Here is a 20124-nt window from a genome sequence, read left to right as displayed (position 1 = left end):
CTACTGCCCCTTGGTACCCTTGACCCCCTCCCTCCTCTCGAGCCCCACGCCCATCAAAAACGCGGCCCGGACGGCGCCTGCAAACGCCGTGATGCCCAGGCTTGCCCAGTCCTCTGCCCGCCATGCTCCGGGACTCAACCGGCCCTGGGCTCCCAGGACACGCCATGCACTCCAGTAATATGCCAGATCCACTGTTATACAAGCAACCTGCACAATAGACCAGATGTTGACGTCGTCTGTGTACCGCAGCAGCACAGCAGACACGATGCCAAAGTTTAGCATGCCGCCTCCGCGCTGCGTCAGCACCATGATATGTCCTTGGTCTGGCACTGGGGGCGAGGGAATGTGTGACGAAAGGACGAGAGAGGGGAGAAAAAAGTCCATGGACGCGCCCCAGACGCAGATGAGGGGGTCGAGATAGGTGAAGAAGAGGCGATAAAAGCTTGGGATGCGTGTGTATGAGGGAGTCATGGATGGCATTTTGGAGTCGGCGTTTCTGTGTATCGATCTTGTCTTGTTGTCGAGGGGCTGGATGTCTAGCGACGGCTTGCAACAAGGGCTAACAGGGTAGAAGGATCATGTTAGGGTCCGGACGAGATGTATGTATGGATGAGCAGGACCTACTTTACTAGATGACCGATGCAGCGAAGATCTGCCTCTAAATCACAATTGTGGGAACTGGGGTACAGGGAGTGGAGTGGGTATCAGCTCTGCAGCCCCACACTACTGTGGCGCCAACGTGCATAAGGCCAAGTCTACGGGTGACGATTACGCCCTACAAGTCATTTGCTGCTAGCTTTCCATTGGCGAGCCTATCGCTGTCGTATTCATGTATTTTAGACTATGGATACGCATCCTAAGCCATTCGCTCAATGGCATACTCAAGCTCTTTTCGGAGAGCACCCCTCTTACTTTCCATATCGGCGAAGACGTGTTTGTAATCGTCATCATGTTGGGATAGTAGTGACTCTAGTATACACTCACCATCTGTTGCAAACGTCTCTGCAATGTCGTCGAGGCCCGTCTCGCTATCGACGATATGACGCACGACTCGTTTTGACGTACTGATCAAGACATCATGTAGACTACGCTGATGAGGCTGAAGGCTCTTCTCCCACCCAATCTCCTCGGCTTCTGACGAAGGTAACGTGGGTTCGGAGGAGAATAAATACTTAGCAGAGGTCGAACTGTGACTGCTAGTAGGCGAGTGCACCCTTGGTGGCGAAGAATCGAGATAAACATGCAAAACTTCGGCTTCTGAGGTGCATTGCTGGTCGTTACGGCAGTCGCCAGCAAGAGTACTACATTTGGTACCAAGATCCAGATCAACAACTCGGCTTGCTGGTGAATCTTGCGCGACATCAATCAACACACCTTGCAATGTCTCAGTCGCTGGATCTGGATCTGGATCTCCTACTATTGATTCGTCCCCTGTCAAACGACGTAAAAACGATGTGGCCTTTCCGCCTTTGGTCCTTCGTGTGAAAGGATCACTTTTTGCAGTTTGCGAATCTCCTGCCCGCTTCTCATGCGCCACATGATCGCAATCTGCGTGGCCGGATATAGCCGTTGATTCTGCATTTGGTGATGCGGGGACAGGTTTGCTGTTGCTCGACAGTATCGCTGCCACAGCTGGAGTGTCCCGTGACCAATCATCCATCTCGTCGACTTCGTATGGTATCGGTGGCGATGATGGCATTTGAGAGAAAACATCATCATGAAGAGGTCTCCTCGCATCCCTTGGGGTGCACGACCGTTTCTGTGTCTCTACAAGTTTCTTCTGCTTCGTCGGGGTCGACGGTACTTGAGTGATGTGTGAAGGCAACATTGGTTTTTTGAACGTTGTCTGAGAGGCTTCCATTGTTTTCTGTGAAGCTTTCAGTCCTGCAATCAGTGAGTGTCTCGAAGATACGGCAGATGACGCGGGTTTGATGAATGATTCCGATTGATCTCGTCGCTTTGTTGCACAGTCGGTTGAGCCGTCAGGGTTGTTTGCTCGTAGCTTTGGCTTCTTGGTCTGCTTTCCGTCCTTTGTAGTATCCGCATTCGCTTTGCGCTTTGCGCTAGACTTCTTCTTCGACTCGATCTGACTTGGGACATAGTCTTCATCGTCATCGGCCTTTTGCTTGACAAATGATTTACGTGTTTTAGTATTGTTTGTGACCTTCTTGCCTGGAACAGTCTTAGAACGATGCGATCTTCTCCTTATCGACGATGCTGCACTAGGCGTGTCTGATTCAGTCCCTTCTTTTTCTCCCTCTTTGGAATATGCGTTTTTCCCATCAAGCTGTAAACCGAGTTTTTGTAAAGCTTTTTGCTTAGCAGCTCGGGAAATACGGGGTAGTTTTCCTTTGCAAGAGGTCGACGACATGGAAGTTGATGGTGTTGTTGTATTGTTGTCTGCTGATGGTGCTTGTGGACTGGTTTGATCGCAGATGTAGTTTTCGCCTATTGCAGGAAATCCGGACCCACTGTGGTCGGGGGCGGAAACAAGGGTGCGGAGTTGTGTATTGGGCGCGTCGCTCTGTAGTTGGCTAAGCGCAGCCTCGAACGGATGCAACAGCATTATGATGGAAGAAGAAGGTGAAGAGGGGGTAAGATGAAATGCACATGCCCACACAGTCGAAGAGAAGATATGAGGCTAGACAAAGGAAAGATATCCGCTTTGGGCGCCAGCGCACGTGGGAGTGGTAGTGGTGATGGTGGCAGTAGGGGAGGCGCGACTATCGGGACTTGACGTCAGACACTGACGCGTGAGTTTCGCGACGCGCCCGAAACGGCAGCTGTCGGAAAATGGATGCCATATCAACTCAGGGGAGGGGTGGCGCAGTAGATTTTCTTCCCGATATCAAAATTCTTTTACCACAATACTAAGGAATTCGCAAGATAAAGAGTTCAAATCTCTCCCCCTATAAGTCCTAAAAGTAGCACTAAGATTCTGAAGACCATTTCTACATTTATATTAAATCTTCTTTAAAATTCCGATTTGTAGGAAGGGGTTCTCAAGTTTTGGCACCAGAGAAGCTTTCTTACTTTTTCTCCTTGTTTCACTACTGCATATAATTCTGAGTTAAAATTGATGTGTCTAGCCAGGATAGAGAAAATCGTATAGTCAATACAATCATTATCATCAACTTAGGAATTGCACATGCTAGGTGGACAAGTGGACCAGTACTATAGACCAGTAGACTTTGGCGCTCTGGCATTTTGTTTGGACTGCGAGGTTGGATGATGTAATCCACTCGATTCGAGTCATGTTGATATAAGGTTGGATGCTGCCAAGTGGGGGTGCTATCAGTCACGTGACTATGCTCCATCGGCAACAGCAAACAGATGGCTCAACAGGACAGCATGGCAGTAGGCTTGTTGGTTTGTTACTCTGTTATTCGTATGTATGTGTAATAGGTTATAGTAAGCAATAGAAAGAAGGGGAAAATAGCATCTTCTTCACACGTATACCAGATGTGACAGCAGGCGAGGGGTAGTGTATTGTGGTATGGTGCCATGTAGTAAGGTGAGGGGCGAGGTGAGTATACACATACACACACATATATATATATATGTAAGTAAGTAATATAACAATGGTAGTAGTGGTGATGATAGTAGTAGTAGTAGTGATGGCTGGTGTGGGATGAAGATATGTAATACTACTAATCCATGTACCGTGTGGTATGCAATACGTGCTATCGATAGTACTTAGCAGCAAACTCCAAAAATGCAACGCAAATCTTGGCATCCCACCCACCACTCGACGGGCGCATCCCATTGTCGACCTCGCACCCGCCCCGCCCCCCTCACACACTCCGCACGCCAAATTCGCAGCGACAACCACCATGCCTGGCGCAAAGACCACCCTGCTCATCGAGGGCTCCTTCGACGAGCTTACCGATGAGTTCGCACAATACATCGACAGCCTCAAAAAATCCCAGGGCGATGACAGCGCCGCCCTCCAGGCCGAGACGGCCGAGCTGCTCAAGGATAACAAAAAAGATGAAGTGCTCAAAAAGCTCGTCGTCGCCAGCCAGGCCCTCAACCAGGCGCCAGAGAAGGGTATGCCGCGCCCCGCACCGCACTGCTCTTGACTTGCCTCGCACAAAGCGCCCGTCTAACCATGAGTGCGCAGAGTTCATTGCCGCATACAATCTGCTCATCCACCTCGTAAACCAGTCGCCCAATGTCTCCATGTTCCTGCCCAAGATGTGCCAGAATCTCAGCGCCCCCATCTCGTCGTCGCCCTACAACGGCGGCGGCCTCGCCCTGTCCATCCTAAGCACCATCTTCAACACAATACAGCCCACCAGCGAGGCCCGTTACCAGGTCCTGCTCGCCATCCTCCGTGTCATCCGCGCCACCTCCAACTTTGAGACGCTGCGCCCCCAGCTCAAGCACCTCGACACCTGGCTCCTTGAGTGGAAGACACCCGACGACGACGCCCGTAAGCTCTACCTGGCCGTCAGCGATGTCGCCGCCGACGCTGGTGAGACGGAGCAGGCATACACATATCTGCTACGCGCACTGCGCACCTTTTCCTCAGACCAGGCCTCGTCGCCCGATGCCCGTGACCTCTCGCTCCGTGCGCTCAAGTCGGCACTCACCCACCCCCACCACTTTGACTTCCAGGACCTCACCGATCTCGACTCAATCCAGGCCCTGCGCAACTCGGACCCCGTCCACTTCCAGCTACTTGAGATCTTCAACTCAGACCTACTCGACGACTTCAACGACTTCAAGGACGAGCATGACGGCTGGGTCGAAGAGTCTGGCCTTGACGGAACCGCCCTCAACCGCAAGATGCGCCTGCTCACCCTTGCCTCCATGGCCGCCTCGGCCGGCCAGACACGGTCGCTTCCCTACGAAAAGATTGCAAAAGGCCTACAGGTGCCCCTGGAAGACGTGGAAATGTGGGTCATTGACGTGATTCGTGCCGGCCTCGTCGAGGGCAAGCTCAGCCAGCTTAACCAGACGTTCCTCATCCACCGCTCCACATACCGAGTCTTTGGCGACAACCAGTGGCGGGAGGTGGCTTCAAGATTAGACCTGTGGCGCAACAGTCTGCAGGGTGTCTTGCAGGTCATCCAGCAGGAGAAGCAGAGGTTCCTCCAGGAAAAGGAGGATGAGGCCAACAAGGCTGACCAAAAGGCTGACATGGCCTCGAGGTTTGGCGGCCGGGGCGGCCAGCGGAAGCAGCAGAGGGCTATTGATGAGGATTTGGACTAAGCAAAACGTGGTGTCTTAGGCAGGCGTGTGTTTGTTTCTTTGGCAAAAACAGGAGCGTGGGCTAGGGACGGCATTAGATGCATTACAAAGCCAGGCTTTTCCACCTTTATGAATCGCAGCCTTGGAGCTGCGCAGGATAGATATTGCAATTCACATATATTGACTCTCCATCTTTGTCTACTACGTCCAATTATCAAGCTTGTGTCTGCGTAATCTAGCGGCTGATGGGCTCCACACCGCGCTCCTTGAGTTTTGCCTGCACATCCCTGTACACGGCATCGGGTTCCTGCTCAGCATTGACCTTGACGACCCTGCCCTGAGATTCGAACTCGTTCACCACCGGCATGCTCGTCTCGACAAAAGTCCTGAACCGCTTCCTAATGCTCTCTGGGTTGTCGTCTGCCCGGCCCGAAGTCTCGCCCCGGTGCAGAAGTCGCTTCTCCATGACACCCTCGGAGCACTCGAAAAAGAGGGTAAACTTGGACGGGCACACCGCACGCTCAAATGCATGGGCCTGGTCAAGCTTGCGTGGGAATCCTATAATCATTGAAACAAATTTGGTGAGAATTGTGGACCGATATTGCACGAGTACAAGAGCGCAACTTGGGGACTGGAATTGTACCTACCATCAATCAAAAACAGCTTCTTGTCGTTCTCGCCACTCTCCATGCTACTCCGCATGGCGTTCTCGAGCAGCTTTACCGTCACCTCCATAGGTACAATAGTACCTTCCTTGATGTACGTCTTGATCATCTCGCCAAACTGGCTGCCTTCTCGATCCTGCTCCTCGCGCAGCAGGTCACCAGCAGAAAGATGCTTGAAACCGTAGTCGTTGACAAGCTTCTGGCACTGCGTGCCCTTTCCAGCACCAGGACCACCGAGGACAAAGAGCACTGTTACATCGTCCTTGGACCACAGAGGAGAGGTACGCGCGCCAATGTCGGTCTGTTCAATGGCAGGCATCTTTGCTATGTTTGTCTGACTGGCTAATGAGGATGCGAAGGCCGTACTTGTCCCTTACCACTTGGTGAATGGCCTTGAATGGGTCCTTTTGGTTGGTAGCCTTCACCCTTGCGGTCGTCGACTATCTTCTTGAACAAAAACGTGCCTGTTGCGAAGATGGCAACAATGGGCCAGACCTTGAGGGGCGACTTGGATGACGGGGCAGAGATGTGGGCTGGAGGCTCGTTGGGGCCTGTGGGTTCGCCTGGCTGGCGGAGGCGGGATGCGTACGGTCGGGAGGTGCTCAAGGCACGGCTGGCAAGGAATTGAGGTTGGCGGAAGAGGATACGTGGGCGGAAGAGTGAACAAGACATGGTGTTTGACGGGGGCGGTATGATAGCACGGGCGATTGAGGTGCAGCTGCTGTTTTCATTAATCCCGAGCGGGGCTAGCGTCGGCGTGCGATCCAGTTCTCAAGGTGGGGGGCGTCCAGGCTGGCAACCCTCAACTCCACTTTACCTCACCGTCAATACACTTACGGGCGGCATGTTTGATTGAGCACTCGCTCCGAATTGATTAAATTTACTGGATTCGACTAACCTACCTTACACAACTAACCCGAACCAAAACAGCTCAACACCTGTGACTCTCTGTTTCTCTCTCTCACGTAGACACGTCCCAGATGTCGCCAGTCACAACAATATCGCCTAGTCTCTACTCTCGTGCCTATAGACCCGCAATCTATCCACCAAAGCAGCTGCGGGGTTTCTTGGCCCTACCAGGCGAAATCAGAAACCAAATCTACAAGTACTACTTCGACCGGGAGCATCACTGTGAAGTAGCCGCAAAAGGCAGTCAGTTCAAACAACGGAAACCCCAGACGATCAAGCTATGCTTGGGAATCTCTTCTCAGAAAGAGGGGGCCCTTCTCTCTGGTTCAGAATCTGACAATTCTCTTGCTCCGTCCGTTGTGCGCTTCTCCAGATCATTGGGTAAGTATATTATGGTACATGGCCTACAGACCAACTGGCTCAGCTCGCTGTACGCCCTAAGTCTGGTATGCAAACAGGTCCACCTGGAGACGACCAAATTTCTCTACTGCAAAACTGTCTTCATATTCGATGCGCCGAAGAGAATGAATAGCTTCTTCGGCGTCGTGTCAAGCACCAGTCTGCAAAATATAACAAAGTTGCATCTCCACTACAACACATATGGACATCCTCAGCGGACCGATCATCAAGTCTGGCAGGACAAGCACACGCATAGTTGGTGAGTGGGATACAATGCTGCGATTGCCTCAAGACATGTTTTTTCCTTCTTCCTTTTCCCGTTCTTTTTCTCTCTCTGAGCGTTTTGTGCAACGACTGTAAGAAATAACTTACCAACCATGTTTCTCTGTCGTTTCTCTAGGTCCAAAGCATGCAAGACAGCCTCGAAGAAACTCATCAATCTTCAACAGCTACAAATTTGGGTTCAGCTTCACGATAGTGCCCCCAAGTTTAGTTTGCGAGAGAAATGGATAAAGCCACTGTTGCAGTTTCGCAGACTGACGAGTGGAAAGACACGTACGAATGACCACATTGGGAATGCCGTATTGCTTGAAACAGTCACAATTCACATCCAGACTCGCTGGTCCAAGGAACCACTGGCGGTGTTTTTGAACAACCAGCGTCTGGCGCGGGCAAGTACGGAGCTGCATGTACTGTATGGCCAAGCCGTCAGTCTGGCAATCAAGGGGGCCAGGGAAGAAGAAGCCATGGCCGCTTTCAATGCTGCGTGGGAAGGAAAGTACAAGCATTGGAAGCATCATCTTCAATTTGCTCCGACTGGCTGGTAAAGTGGGAAACTTCTCGACGGAAGCTGTAGTCAGCCACACGGGGGATCCCCATGGTTGTCTCAAGGAAAAGGTTTACAAAACGGAGGGTTGGACCTGTCATGATTCCACATAACGATATCAATGCAAATGCGAAACCCAAATTACTGATGCGCAGTCACGTTGTAGATTGGTTTGCTGGATGTTGTCTGGAGAAAGGGTATTTGGTGAAGATCAAACAACGACAGACCGCGTGTATGATTGTGTATTCTTGGATGTAGCCGGCGAGATTATGCACTCGGTTTCTCTCTTGCAGCCTCGTCATCCACCTTGTCTGCCTCCTTTGCCACGTCTTGCTCATCCACCTCTGGTGGAAAGTCCCCAGGCACGATGCCAAAGACACCAACCTCGCTCCTGCCCATGCCACCGCCACTCTTGTCTGTCTCGTCGCTCTCCTTGAGCACAAAAGTGCCCGGCTGCTTCTTCATGGCCTCTTCGTCAAAGTCAAACACACGGTAGTCGGCATTGAAAAACATGCGGTTACATATGGCGGTGCGCAGGAAGCCAGAGTGCGAAACTACAGCAATCACCTTTTCCGGCCGTGAATATAGATCCTCGAGGCATCGTTGGCCGCGCGCCACAATGGCCTTTTCGGTAAAAGCATACGGGTTCTTGGGGCCGTTTGTCGTCTTGTCTGGAAATGAGGGGTCGACGACGGAGAAGTCGTACTGCGGGAACTCCTTGGAAATGACGTCGAGGGGGGTCCCCGTATCGCAGGGCTTGTCTGCGTTTTCTTGCCAGTTTGCGTCGGGAATGACTGTGATGAGGCTCTATTAGCCATTACTCGCTCTGGTTCACCATTCCCCAATGCTCGTCTTACCCTTTGTGCCCTTTTTGATGAGCCAGTCGAGTCCAATGGTGGCGGTTTGGAGCGTTCTTCTTTGTGCACTCACGACAATGAGCTCAATTTGGTTGCCAATTTCGTTCTGCTTCAGATGCTCGTGCAGCTCGCGGCATTGCTGTTCACCGAGCTCGGTTAGTGGAGGGTCACGTATCGACCAGTCGTTGGTAGCGTTGTGCTGGGCCTGGGCGTGGCGGATGAGGACAAGCTTTGGGGCCATGGTGGGCAGACTGCAGACGAATTGCGAGTATGGGGCCTGGATACAAGCGGATATGGGCGACGCAGCAATGTTATAAAGGAAGGCCAGGGCGGATTGTTGTTGAGACGAGTTTGCAATGACGCGCTAGTGGGGCCGACGTACCTGCATCTCGATGACGCGGGTGCTGCTAACTGTCACTCCACAAGTGGAAGGGCAAGACGAAGCGAAGCACAGCATGGGAAGCAAGCGGGCCGCATGCATACATGGCCGCAATGCTTTGCTAGTGTGAATCTTGTTCATTGATCGTTAAGGCTTGTGCAAAAGCCGCTCGTTACGCATCGTCAGGGTCTGTACTTTTATCCACTGGCTCGACTCGAGCAGCCATTCATTTACTCTTCCATCTTCTCCTCCTCCTCGTCATCGTCATCATCCCCCTCGAGCGCCTTCTTTGCAAGCCTCTCAGCCTCTTCCCGAATGTCCTTGGGCACTTCCTCATGTCTACCCTTGGTCGGTCCGTCGAGATTGCTGATCCACGTCATCTCAAGCTCAAATTCCTTGTCCTTGTTGTCATCGTGTGCGACGTAGATGATGCGCGCTGCCTCCTTGACGCCTTCTTCTAATGAAAGCTGGCCCTCGTGCAGATTCAACTTCTCGAGCTCCGACTTTGCAACCTGGCGGCCCTTGCCTGTAGCTGCACCGTAGTATCCCTGGACCGATTAGTCATTGTATACATATTGTCTAGTCATTTTGCGTACCCAGTAGAGGCCACTCGGCTCAATCATGTAGAGAGATGGGCCGCCGTGCTTGGCGCCCTCTCTCTTGCCTCCCGAGCCAACAGAAGGACCCGAGCCAACTTGTCCGTCGACGGGCAACTCGGCCTCGGAATCCCAGCCGGCAATAATGGCCGTTATGCCGAATGGCCGTACACTCGAGTAAAGCGTGTATGCCTGAACGTAGCTTCCCATGCGGTCGGCGAGAGACGAGGAAGGAATGGGGGCCTTGTAGAGCTGCCGCCATTGCGCCGCCTCGTCACGGGCTCGGGAGACGAAGTGGCGACCGTCGGGGAGGAGACCAGAAGACACGACGCCCATGTTGCGGTCGACGGTTGCTATGCGCTTGTTGGCGCCAGGCTTGATCAGCTTGCTGCTGACAAGCTTCTCGAGAGCGAGCACAACACCATCCTTGCACCTGATGCCCAGAGCTGTGCCGCCGTTCTCTACCGCCTTGACTGCATACTCGACCTGGAAATTGCGACCGTCGGGCGAGAAGACCGAGTTGGACAGGTCATAGCCTGTGCCTATTGACGTCTGCAGCAATGTCAGTTTGCCTCCTGGGTGCGTGTCGAGCGGGCGGGGGGCTGTTTACCATGGTGGAGGAAGTGGGTGGTTATGACGGTCGTGTGTAATTGGTGTCGTGTTCAAGTCGTGCTCAAACAGCCACTCTGCTTGTGCAGTGGGTACAATTCGAGTGCTGGATTGGACGATGTCGGGAGCTGTGCTTGCCCGGTGGTGTTGGTGATGCTTGTAGTACCAGGCAATAGGCAATAGGCAATGGTGTATCTGCGCAAGCTCCAACAGCTCACCACTAGCGTGCCAAGGAGACCCCCGGCCCCGACACGCTACCTACATAGTCCTCACTATAAGAGCAGAGCAGCACAGCCAGGGCCAACGTATTAGTGTCTAGTGTACGTTGCAACCACTTCTGCAAATATATATATAGTCGCCCTGCTGAGTTAGCTGGTGCACATGCTTGTGCCATTCTGACATGACTGTAGCGACCAGGTACGTACGTACGGCGGTGCAAAGTCACGTGCAGGCCGTGCTTTGATCCCCGGCTTCTTCCGCCGGAACCCCTCCAATGGCGGGCGAGTGGGCGACGTCGAGCGGTGCATACGCCTGTAAAGACGTGATGAGTTGTCGCCCCAAACCGACGACTATTCACAGGCTTCAGATGCACTCGATTGGCTGTCCACCGGCTAGCCGAACAGGTTGGGTTTCAACGCGTCGACACTAATTGGACTGTGGGCGACAAATTTCCCAGAATCATCCCGCCTTCACGCATGACCCGACAGCGCGCTACACTGGACGGTATGTACTTAAGGGACCACGGCCACCACCACGTTGCTGCCAACTGCTCCCCCCTTGCTCCCCCTCCCTCCCTTGACTGCTGAACCGACTCGAGTTTGTTGATCTGGATCTTGTTCCTGTGTTTGTTTCCCACTCACGCGCCTACTGTGCCAGTACTCATCAGCGCCCAACGCTCACGCTCAAGAACTGCGGCTTGACACAACACACAGCCTAGCAACAGACATCAGGGTCCGTTGTTTACTTCCTTTCCACTTGTCCACTAGCTTGCTCCGCCTACTCCTCACTCCTTCGTTCCATCTCCATTGCTCAACTGCCGTTTTCTACACCATTACCCCTCCTCAGATCCCGACTTGCTCTCGAAACCCCGACACAGAGATGCAACCAATGCTCCTTCACCACTGCTCTTGCTCCTACGACACGCCTGTCTCGTTCAGTCCTTTTGCTTTTTCCCAAAACATCTCTTGCTCTCACGTAAGCCGCCAACGCTCTGGCACTTACAATCAACATCCACTAACCCTACGTCATAGTGTGGCGTAATTTCCACCGGCATCAACGTGCAGCCCAAGGCTGAACAAGACGCAAACATGCAGCAAGACGAGCTGACTAGGCTGTTCTCGGCCAACATGACCCTTTCACAAACCCAAGTGCAACCACCTCTCCTCGAGCCAGTACAGCAACCAGAGCCAGAGCCCGCCCCAAAGAACATCGTCTACGCTTCACAGCATTACACACACTCGCATCATGTCCCTCTTCGCAGTGCTTCAGAGCCGAGTCTGAAGACGCAAATCAATGAGTCGGATCTGGAAGCTGTACTTCTGAGAAACAGCATAGATCCCTCTCTGCTCTTTCCTTCTCAGATTGATCTCTTCAAGAACGCAGACGACGACCAGCGCCTGCGTCTCCTCGAGCTATGGCGCATCTCGCCCCCCTCAGGACGCCAGGGACACCCAGCAGGCACTGACTACAACATGTCGAGGCAGCTTTACGACTGGCCCCCTACCAGCCTGGCGCAAGAAGAAGCAATGGCCAAGCTAAGATATGAGAGGCAGCAAGCCGAGGATGCTGCTCAGCAGAACGCAATGCAGCAGCAAGAATCAGAGCAGGCCATGGCCGCAGCAAACGCCGAACCATACATGTCTTCAGGTTATGAGATGATGGCAATGCGCGAGTATGAAGAGTCGGCACGAGCTCAGCAGGCTCTCAAGGAGGCCAACAGATACAATCAAGCCACTGATCCGGTATACAATACTGGCAATGGCCTCTGGCAGAAGCACGTGGGAAGCGTCATCGACATGGAGAACAATTACGGAGCGTATGCATTTGCACGTGAGTATGGTTTACGCGGTGGCTATGGAGACGAAGAGATGGTCATGTGATGTATAGCAGTCTTGGTTGATTGCAGTCTCATGGCGCGTGGAAAGCTTGGGTAAATTGGTAGGGCATTTTGTTATACAGGCGATGCATACTTGCACACACAGCATTCTTATGTTAGTTTGTTGGGCGTGCACACATACACGCATACATGGTATGTACTTGGCGGGTTATGAAAGAGATAGATTTCGTCAGAAGGATACCCAATCAGCAATTGTTTTTTTTTTCATCTTGATCAGACTTCGAGCCAGCTTTAGCCCATGTGTTGTTGCGCTAATGGAATGGATTGGATTCATACATTGTACATATGGGTGTTGAAAAAAAAAAGATTTGAAGCTGCCCACGAACACTCAAACACGGACAGACTTATTTTGCCTTGCCACTCGGCCACTTCTTCCAGCCCCTGCCATGTCCCTTTTGCTTCCATTCCTGAATCAAGGCAGGCATGTTCAGCATAGCCTGTCGCCTCATCTCTAGGCGGCCCTTGAGCGTTCGTTCCCACAGCTTTCCCTTGACCTTTTGTCCCTCGCCCGTGCCCTTGACTTGCAAACCCCTATCCACCCTCTGTCGCTCCTTCTCACCCGGCTTTTTGATGGTCCATGGTAGTAGATCGACAACACCGTGCTCAGAAGCAAGCTTCACCAGGTCGGCCTGCTTGCGCAGTCCATAGGCGGGGCTCTGCCATCGTCCGGTTGCGAAGTTCTTGTGTGGGAGGAAAGGGTTTGGGTAGGGAAGTTTGTGCGCTTCTGGCGGTATGTTTGAGTTTTGGGGTGCGCTCGAGGGTATTGGAGTGTTATTTGGTGCCGCCATCTCGCTAATTGAGGCATTGGGGTCGGTGGGCGGGGTGGTTGATGTTGTGTTGGCTGCCGGTTGCGATGGATTTGGAAGTGGGGATGCGAGGTAAGGGAACAACGCAGGCGGAGGGTACTTTTGGAAGAAGCGCAGCAGGCGCGGCGGCAATGATTTTGCAATTTCGACCGTCTTTGGGGCGCTCATCTTGTGTGGATTGCGTGTTTGCGATCAAGATGCGGGCATGCAGGCGTGGAGATCAAAAGTTCCCAGTGCCAAGGCGGGTTTAAGCTGCGAAGTAGCCTTGCCTTGTCCTAGGGTGGAGCTTGCTCGCGCCGCCGCGTACTGAGCTGCTACCTGGGTGCATCACAACCACTGCCAACACCACCTTTGCTTGATTCTAGATTTACGGCCGAATACAAATCCCCTGCTCTTATTGCTGCAGCTATCTCTGCTGTCTCGCCAGATATCACATCACTCCTGCAGCCATGGTAAGCTCCCCGCATTCGTCTGGACATGGACACAGCTAATCGCAATAGTCGTCGCCATTCTCCATAAGTACGCTTCTTATACAACCGCAATACCACATGCCCATCTAACAATTCCAATAGACGGCGGCGCCTGCGTGGCAATGGTGGGCAAGGACTGCGTGGCCATTGCCTGCGACCTCCGCCTCGGCATGCAGGCCCTCACCGTGTCCAACAACTTCCCTAAGATCTTCCAATACGGCGACGTTTTCCTTGGGCTGACGGGTCTCGCCACCGATGTTTCGACCGTATCCGACTTGTTTCGTTACAAGGTCAATATGTACCGTCTTCGCGAAGAACGCAACATCAGCCCACAGACCATGGCCAACCTCGTCAGCTCAAGTCTGTACGAGAGGCGCTTTGGCCCATACTTCATCAGCCCGGTGATTGCAGGTATCAACCAGACGAGCGGGAAGCCTTTCATCTGCGGTTTCGACAGCATTGGGTGCATCGACTTTGCAAAGGACTTCATCGTAAGCGGAACAGCGAGCGACCAGCTGTTTGGAACATGTGAGGGGCTGTGGGAGCCAGATCTGGTGGGTTCTTCAGCGCCACTCTTGCCCTGAATCATGTATTAATGTTCAATCTAGGGCCCAGAGGACCTGTTCGAGACCATTTCACAGGCGCTACTCAACGCCGTCGACCGTGACGCACTTTCCGGTTGGGGCGCACACGTTTACATTATCGAAAAGGACAAGGTGACGAAGCGGTTACTCAAGGGCAGGCAGGATTGAGAGGGTGCGTAGCATATGATGGCATACAAATGATCTTATGAGCTATGACGCACGCCAGAGCACCAGAGGTAGGGCCAAGGACTGTGACTGGAAGATGTGAGACTGCATGCACGGATAGTAATTGCACTCTCTCAGTTGCTTTCATCTCGTATTAGTGGAAGAACAGAGATAGCTCCGTAATCAACAAGGTGTCTCCAGTAGACGAAGTCACAAGGCAGCGTGACCCTGACTACGAAGCTGGAGTATAGAGTGACAAGCTATGAGTGAATGCCATTGGGTCTGAGTAACTGTTTTGCTATGCTCTTCGTCACATCCACATCACAGGCGGGCCTTGTGGCTCCCGATGAGGGCGGGTCTTATCGATAGCGAGGACACGTGATTGGGCGCTTGGTCTAGTACGTGTGTACGATAGTAGTTAAGGTGGCCGAGCAGGTGGCAACGCTACAACAGCAGTGGCAGCAGCAAAGCAGCAAGCTAGTAGTTCGAGTATGAAGAGGTAGGCTCCAATGAACTGTTGCAGGACGAATAAGAGTATTCAGATATGGTTTCGAAGAGAAAAACTGAAATACATGACAAGATCGAGAATCGTGGTTATAAGAGGAGCATCCTTGATCTGAATTGTCCTCAGCTAAGCTAGTTGGTATGCTTACTATTACTGCCTCTCGAATATCAATGTACTTTCTTAGAAAAAGTAGCCAGGGTTTTATTTTCACATATAATATGTATGTGATATGTTTATTGATGCTAATATGTTTGTACGTTGTGCTTTGAGTGGTGCAACTGAACATGTTCATGACATCTTCCTTTTCCATAATATCACAGCTATGCTTCGCTCAATGTCGCTACTCGCACCCCCTTGACAATCAAGTGACGAGAAAGAAGAATAAAAGAAATAGCCTACCACCCCACATCCCTACAAGCCTTCCTAGGCTCTGACTTGAAATTACAATATGAGTATATAATCGAATCGACCAGAAATACAAGAAAACTCGGACGACGGTGTCTAGGGGTATATGTATACATGAGTCCATACATTTCCATCTTTTGATCTGTTCCCATAAACGCCAGTTCAGAGCATGCAAAAACAACAACAGAAAAAAAAATCATTCAATGTTGAACTTGTCCATTTCCAAATCAATCCAACTCGCCCTCTTGACCCGGCGCCTCTTACTGCGCCGCTCTGTAGCCTCATCACGCGTCTCCCACCCATCCTGATCGGCTCTGTTAGATGCCTGCAGCTCAGGATGCGTCAGGTTAGAATTGAGACGGCGCGGGTCCACAAAATCAGGGTACTGTTGGTTGCCAAAGTCGTACATGAGCGGGCTGCTTGTGGGCCCGTTGGCGCGGCGCGCAGTGTCTGGGCGGTTGGCACTGGTGTTGGTGCTACTTGACTTCTCTAGGGTAAGGGTGTTGCGGCGCTCGAGGGTGCATGTTCCGGTACAATTCACGTTTTGGAAGTTGGAGCTGTTGTTGCGATGGTTGGCGTATGCGGCAGGGCTGGAGAAGGGATTGGCATTGAGACTAGGGTCAGATTCTGTGCGATCGCGCACAAGCTGGATCAGTTTGCCGAGAACAGCGAATTCCAGTTTTAACTTGACAGAGTATACGACACCCTTGAGCGTTGTCTGGATAAGATATTGATTTGCAAATTCCATGGATAGCAGAGCGAGATCTAGGATGATGATCAAGACGTTGATGGCGAGAAGCTGGTACATTGTTTTCCGGACACTGGCCTGCCTGAGCTGGCCAATGGTGGCGCCGTCATCAAAGCTGCGCGTATCGCCTTGGACGGACTGAGAGAGCCTGAGCAGCCTGATTGTCTCTTTGATGTAGATGATGGACAAGATTGTCTCCTGCAAAAAGAAGCCCAACATCTGTGTCTTTTCCATGATAGAGTAGGCGCGGACGAAGCGGGCCAAGGTAGCGGGCGAGAGGGTATTCGAGTTTGAGCCAAAGGTCAGAACCGTGGTGATCGAGTGCAGTAGAATGCCATTGCAGATGATCATGTACAGAGTCCAGCGGAGGGTGCGGCGCGAGTTGGTGACGAGGTGCAGGCGCGACCACAAGACGACGGATTGACCTGCATGCAAAGTTGAGTGTCAGTCTCGATGCAGGTTCTCTACTTGGTGGTGGCCGCGCGAAGCGGCAGCATACATACCCGTGACCATGGTATACCAGCCGATGGTGAGAAAAACAATGGCCACATATCCGACATTAGCGTTTGGGTCGAGCAGACGGAAGAACTTGATGATGAAGCCCAGTGAATATGGTATGATGCCAAAGGCGCTGATGACGAGCGACCAGAAGTAAAGTCCATGGTAGTGCTGGAAGGTGACAAAGGCGAGGATGATGAGCTCAAGGGCATTGTAGAGGGCGAGGCCTAGAAAGAAGGCAATGATGATTTTGAGAGGAACCGAGTTGCCCGTGTAGCCTGTGGTACCGTGGTAAGGTTGGAGTTTGTGGCTTGGTAGCGAAGGGACTGACCTCCAGTTATGCCCGCACCGGCGGACTCGAGCGAGCCCTGTGCCGGTGTCGTCTCGGCGGCAAGAGCAGCAGACGTTGCACTGGCCGGTAGGGAGCGGGAGAGGGAAAGGGAAAGGGAGAGGGAGAGCGAGGCCATGGCGAGGCTTCAACTCACCCAACACCGACGCTTCTTGGTCAATCCAACATTGATGACGGCAACAATAACAACAACAATGTCAGCAAGACGACAGTCAGTCAGAGGCGGCGGATGGCACGCCACGAGCGAAGAACAGACCCACGTCAATGCGTCCGACATGGCTACGGCTGATGGGGCGCGAACGAGGGCAAAGCAAAACGGGCCGTTTGGAAGTGGACTTGATTAAGGACAAGCCCTGTTGGTGAAGTGAACAGGGCGGGGATGTGTGCCGAGCACGAGCATAGGCATACGTAAGTCGGTGCATGCATGGGAGTTAAGTAGTACTGAATACACTACCTATACTATGTATCATTAGTTAAATACATAACGGTATACTAATGTACCGTGTATGTATGCATCTCGTCTGCCCTTGATTCGCGGGCAAAGCTGCCCAACCCGACCAAGCCAGACATTGCCCCCCTCAGTCTAGCCGTTTGGAGACTAGCGCAGTAGAGTCCGGGGTAGATCCACTCTGCCATTGTCATTGTGATTGCAATCGGCTCGGCCATCCAAAGCTTGTCACCACCCACCACTTCCCCGTGCCACCATCACGCGACATGCCATTTGTTGCGCATACGCATCCACACTCAAACACAAGCACTCCATACCCCACTACATGAAAAGGGGTCATTGCCTTTGTCCCTGCGTCTCCATCCCTTCATCTCTATGTGATGTGCCTGCTCGCCATCTCACCCTTCTTGTTGCCTTTTTGCTGCGCTAACGGGTGGTTGCGCAACTCTTCAGGCAATCTGCTGATCTCGCTCTTTGAGATAATCTTCTTGAGCTCGTAGAGCACTTCGGCGTCTGCTTTGCCCCAGAAGGTAATTGCTACACCATGCTTGTCCGCTCCCAGACGACCCGTACGACCAATGCGGTGTGTGTAAGCTTCGATGGTTGACGCCATGGTGAAATTGACCACCAAAGATACGCCGTCAATGTCGAGACCACGACCCGCCAAATCAGTCGCAACCATGACGCTCGACTTTCCAGACTTGAGCGACGCAAGCGCTGCTTCACGTTGTTCCTGCGTCTTTGACCCATGCAGCGTCGTCGCTGAGAATCCCATCCGCTGAATGTCGCGAGCCAGGGCATCGCAGCCGCGCTTGTTGTTGTTGAAGACAATGATGGGCGGTTTGAACTGGCCAGACGTGAGAATCTCCTGTAGCCGTCTCTTCCGATTGTCTTCTCCCTCGATCAACTCTGCTCGCTGAATAACCGTGTCAGTCGCCTCGTTCTGGTTGCCCACCGTCACCATGGCAGGACGACGCAGGTACTGTGTCGCAATTCGTTCAAGCGCCGGCGCCATAGTGGCCGTGTACATCATCGTCTGACGGTACATGCCCCTCCGCATGACATCGCCATCTTCGGCGCTATTGTCGTCGGGCTTCTCATTGTTGACGGGCAGCGCCTCGAGAATCTTGTTGACTGGCTCTTCGAAACCCATGTCAATCATCTTGTCTGCCTCGTCCATGATGACATAGGTGCATTGGTTGAGAACCAGCAAGTGTCGCTCAAGGCAGTCTACCAGACGACCGGGCGTGGCAATGACGACTTCAGCACCGTCACGCATCTGGAATGCTTGCTCTTCAATCTGATGACCACCAACAAGGACTGCAGTATTGAAGCCTAGTGGCGCCGCAAACTTGCGCGTCTCCGCCTCGATTTGCTGTGCCAATTCACGCGTTGGAGCCAGGATGAGGGCATAAGGGCCGTCGTTGAGATTAGCTGCCGTCAGACGAGGCAGCTGCATGATGTAGGCCAGTAGCGGCAGGACAAAGGCAGCAGTCTTACCCGAACCGGTCCTGGCCACGCCAATGAGGTCGCGACATTGCAGAGCAATGGGTATGGCCGCACGTTGGATAGGCGAAGGCTCCACGTACCCAACCTGGTTGATAATGTGCATGAGCTCGTCTGGCAGCCCCGACTCGCCCCAGTTGCGCATGGGATTCGGTATTGCGCCTCCCTTGGTCGTAATGCCGAACTCCTCTTTGAAGATGCGCCAATCGCGTTCACGCATATACTCCAGCTTCTTCTCACTCCAGTGCTTGTCGAGTTGCGCGCGGCCACCCTGTTGTTGCCGCCGCCTGTCCATATCTAATAGTTGCTGTGCTCTCTCTTGACCGTGCACGGGATCCTCCTTGGCAATCATCTGAGCATACATCTGTGTTGCCTTGGTCTTGACATCGTCATGAAAACCACCTTGTATGCCCCGACCAACGATCCTACCATTGGCGCTTGATTGGGGGATGAGTTGGGATTGATGAGATGTGTCTTCTGAGGAGTCCCACTCGAAATTGAACTTCTTCTCCGTAGTCCTCTGGCGTTTCTTAACGGCCGAAAACGTCGACTTGTTTGCTTCGGGGCCCAGGTAACGCTCTCGAATCATAATGGCTTCTATGTCCTCGGCGGGTCGCTTGCTCTTTCGATTCTCGGATGGTGGTGGCGGTGGTGGCGCCATGTCACCTCTGCGATCTCGCATAGACGACGGCTCGGTGGGCGCGTCTCGCATCACTCGTGGGCCTACAGGTATGGATGGTGCGCCGTTCTGTGAAGACCCGTCCTGTGAGGGCTTCCATATTCGGTCGTCGCCGCTGCTGGCCTCTCGCCTCTTTTGTGCCTCTTCCACTTCCTTCTTGCGCTTTTCGAGCGCGATCCGTTCCCGCTCAGCCTTTGGAATGTATCGCGGTTTTGCGGAGGCGGCTTGCTTCTCACGGTGGTCTCGTAGAATGTCGTCAACGCTTGGAGGCTGCTTGCGTGGTGTAGCAGAAGGCGCCATCGTGTTGGTGGTGGTGGTGATGATGATTTATGAATGTGTAAAATGTGACGTTAAAGTTACTGAAGTTTCGAGGTCAGTTGGAGGAGCTTAAGTATGCTCTGTGTACGCT

General features: G+C 52.7%; 12 protein-coding genes across 12 annotated transcripts; 4 read left to right on the top strand and 8 right to left on the bottom strand.

Annotated features, from left to right (window-relative positions):
* Positions 1–471, bottom strand: COCVIDRAFT_101650 (hypothetical protein; the record flags this gene model as incomplete). Its single annotated transcript, XM_014700200.1, has 1 exon — positions 1–471. One exon carries the CDS (start codon positions 469–471, stop codon positions 1–3), a length of 471 nt encoding a protein of 156 aa, XP_014555686.1.
* Positions 472–856: 385 nt separating this feature from the next.
* Positions 857–2566, bottom strand: COCVIDRAFT_16771 (hypothetical protein; the record flags this gene model as incomplete). The annotated part of the gene is made up of 1 exon (XM_014700174.1): positions 857–2566. The coding sequence occupies one exon, from the start codon at positions 2564–2566 to the stop codon at positions 857–859; it is 1710 nt and encodes a 569-aa protein (XP_014555660.1).
* Positions 2567–3833: 1267 nt separating this feature from the next.
* COCVIDRAFT_101756 (hypothetical protein) lies at positions 3834–5217 on the top strand (the record flags this gene model as incomplete). The annotated part of the gene is made up of 2 exons (XM_014700199.1): positions 3834–4050; positions 4124–5217. 2 exons carry the CDS (start codon positions 3834–3836, stop codon positions 5215–5217), a joined length of 1311 nt encoding a protein of 436 aa, XP_014555685.1.
* Positions 5218–5431: 214 nt separating this feature from the next.
* Positions 5432–6533, bottom strand: COCVIDRAFT_16769 (hypothetical protein; the record flags this gene model as incomplete). The annotated part of the gene is made up of 3 exons (XM_014700173.1): positions 5432–5754; positions 5844–6162; positions 6228–6533. The coding sequence occupies 3 exons, from the start codon at positions 6531–6533 to the stop codon at positions 5432–5434; spliced, it is 948 nt and encodes a 315-aa protein (XP_014555659.1).
* Positions 6534–6841: 308 nt separating this feature from the next.
* COCVIDRAFT_101610 (hypothetical protein) lies at positions 6842–7996 on the top strand (the record flags this gene model as incomplete). The annotated part of the gene is made up of 2 exons (XM_014700198.1): positions 6842–7428; positions 7570–7996. The coding sequence occupies 2 exons, from the start codon at positions 6842–6844 to the stop codon at positions 7994–7996; spliced, it is 1014 nt and encodes a 337-aa protein (XP_014555684.1).
* A 266-nt stretch (positions 7997–8262) lies between these two features.
* On the bottom strand, positions 8263–9093 carry COCVIDRAFT_27420 (hypothetical protein; the record flags this gene model as incomplete). Its single annotated transcript, XM_014700197.1, has 2 exons — positions 8263–8789; positions 8853–9093. The coding sequence occupies 2 exons, from the start codon at positions 9091–9093 to the stop codon at positions 8263–8265; spliced, it is 768 nt and encodes a 255-aa protein (XP_014555683.1).
* Positions 9094–9461: 368 nt separating this feature from the next.
* COCVIDRAFT_38556 (hypothetical protein) lies at positions 9462–10440 on the bottom strand (the record flags this gene model as incomplete). Its single annotated transcript, XM_014700196.1, has 3 exons — positions 9462–9779; positions 9828–10379; positions 10438–10440. The coding sequence occupies 3 exons, from the start codon at positions 10438–10440 to the stop codon at positions 9462–9464; spliced, it is 873 nt and encodes a 290-aa protein (XP_014555682.1).
* Positions 10441–11534: 1094 nt separating this feature from the next.
* On the top strand, positions 11535–12535 carry COCVIDRAFT_27418 (hypothetical protein; the record flags this gene model as incomplete). The annotated part of the gene is made up of 2 exons (XM_014700195.1): positions 11535–11630; positions 11687–12535. 2 exons carry the CDS (start codon positions 11535–11537, stop codon positions 12533–12535), a joined length of 945 nt encoding a protein of 314 aa, XP_014555681.1.
* A 361-nt stretch (positions 12536–12896) lies between these two features.
* On the bottom strand, positions 12897–13526 carry COCVIDRAFT_101719 (hypothetical protein; the record flags this gene model as incomplete). Its single annotated transcript, XM_014700194.1, has 1 exon — positions 12897–13526. One exon carries the CDS (start codon positions 13524–13526, stop codon positions 12897–12899), a length of 630 nt encoding a protein of 209 aa, XP_014555680.1.
* A 424-nt stretch (positions 13527–13950) lies between these two features.
* COCVIDRAFT_38553 (hypothetical protein) lies at positions 13951–14580 on the top strand (the record flags this gene model as incomplete). Its single annotated transcript, XM_014700193.1, has 2 exons — positions 13951–14394; positions 14437–14580. The coding sequence occupies 2 exons, from the start codon at positions 13951–13953 to the stop codon at positions 14578–14580; spliced, it is 588 nt and encodes a 195-aa protein (XP_014555679.1).
* Positions 14581–15683: 1103 nt separating this feature from the next.
* Positions 15684–17200, bottom strand: COCVIDRAFT_101639 (hypothetical protein; the record flags this gene model as incomplete). Its single annotated transcript, XM_014700192.1, has 3 exons — positions 15684–16660; positions 16739–17011; positions 17065–17200. 3 exons carry the CDS (start codon positions 17198–17200, stop codon positions 15684–15686), a joined length of 1386 nt encoding a protein of 461 aa, XP_014555678.1.
* A 703-nt stretch (positions 17201–17903) lies between these two features.
* Positions 17904–20015, bottom strand: COCVIDRAFT_27414 (hypothetical protein; the record flags this gene model as incomplete). Its single annotated transcript, XM_014700191.1, has 1 exon — positions 17904–20015. One exon carries the CDS (start codon positions 20013–20015, stop codon positions 17904–17906), a length of 2112 nt encoding a protein of 703 aa, XP_014555677.1.
* Between the last annotated feature and the right edge of the window lie 109 nt (positions 20016–20124).

The sequence above is a fragment of the Bipolaris victoriae genome (genome assembly GCF_000527765.1).
Source record: "Bipolaris victoriae FI3 unplaced genomic scaffold scaffold_52, whole genome shotgun sequence".
In the NCBI taxonomy this organism is placed as follows: domain Eukaryota; kingdom Fungi; phylum Ascomycota; class Dothideomycetes; order Pleosporales; family Pleosporaceae; genus Bipolaris; species Bipolaris victoriae.
The sequence above is the reverse complement of the archived record's forward strand: the minus strand, read 5'-3'. Positions and strand labels throughout refer to the sequence as shown.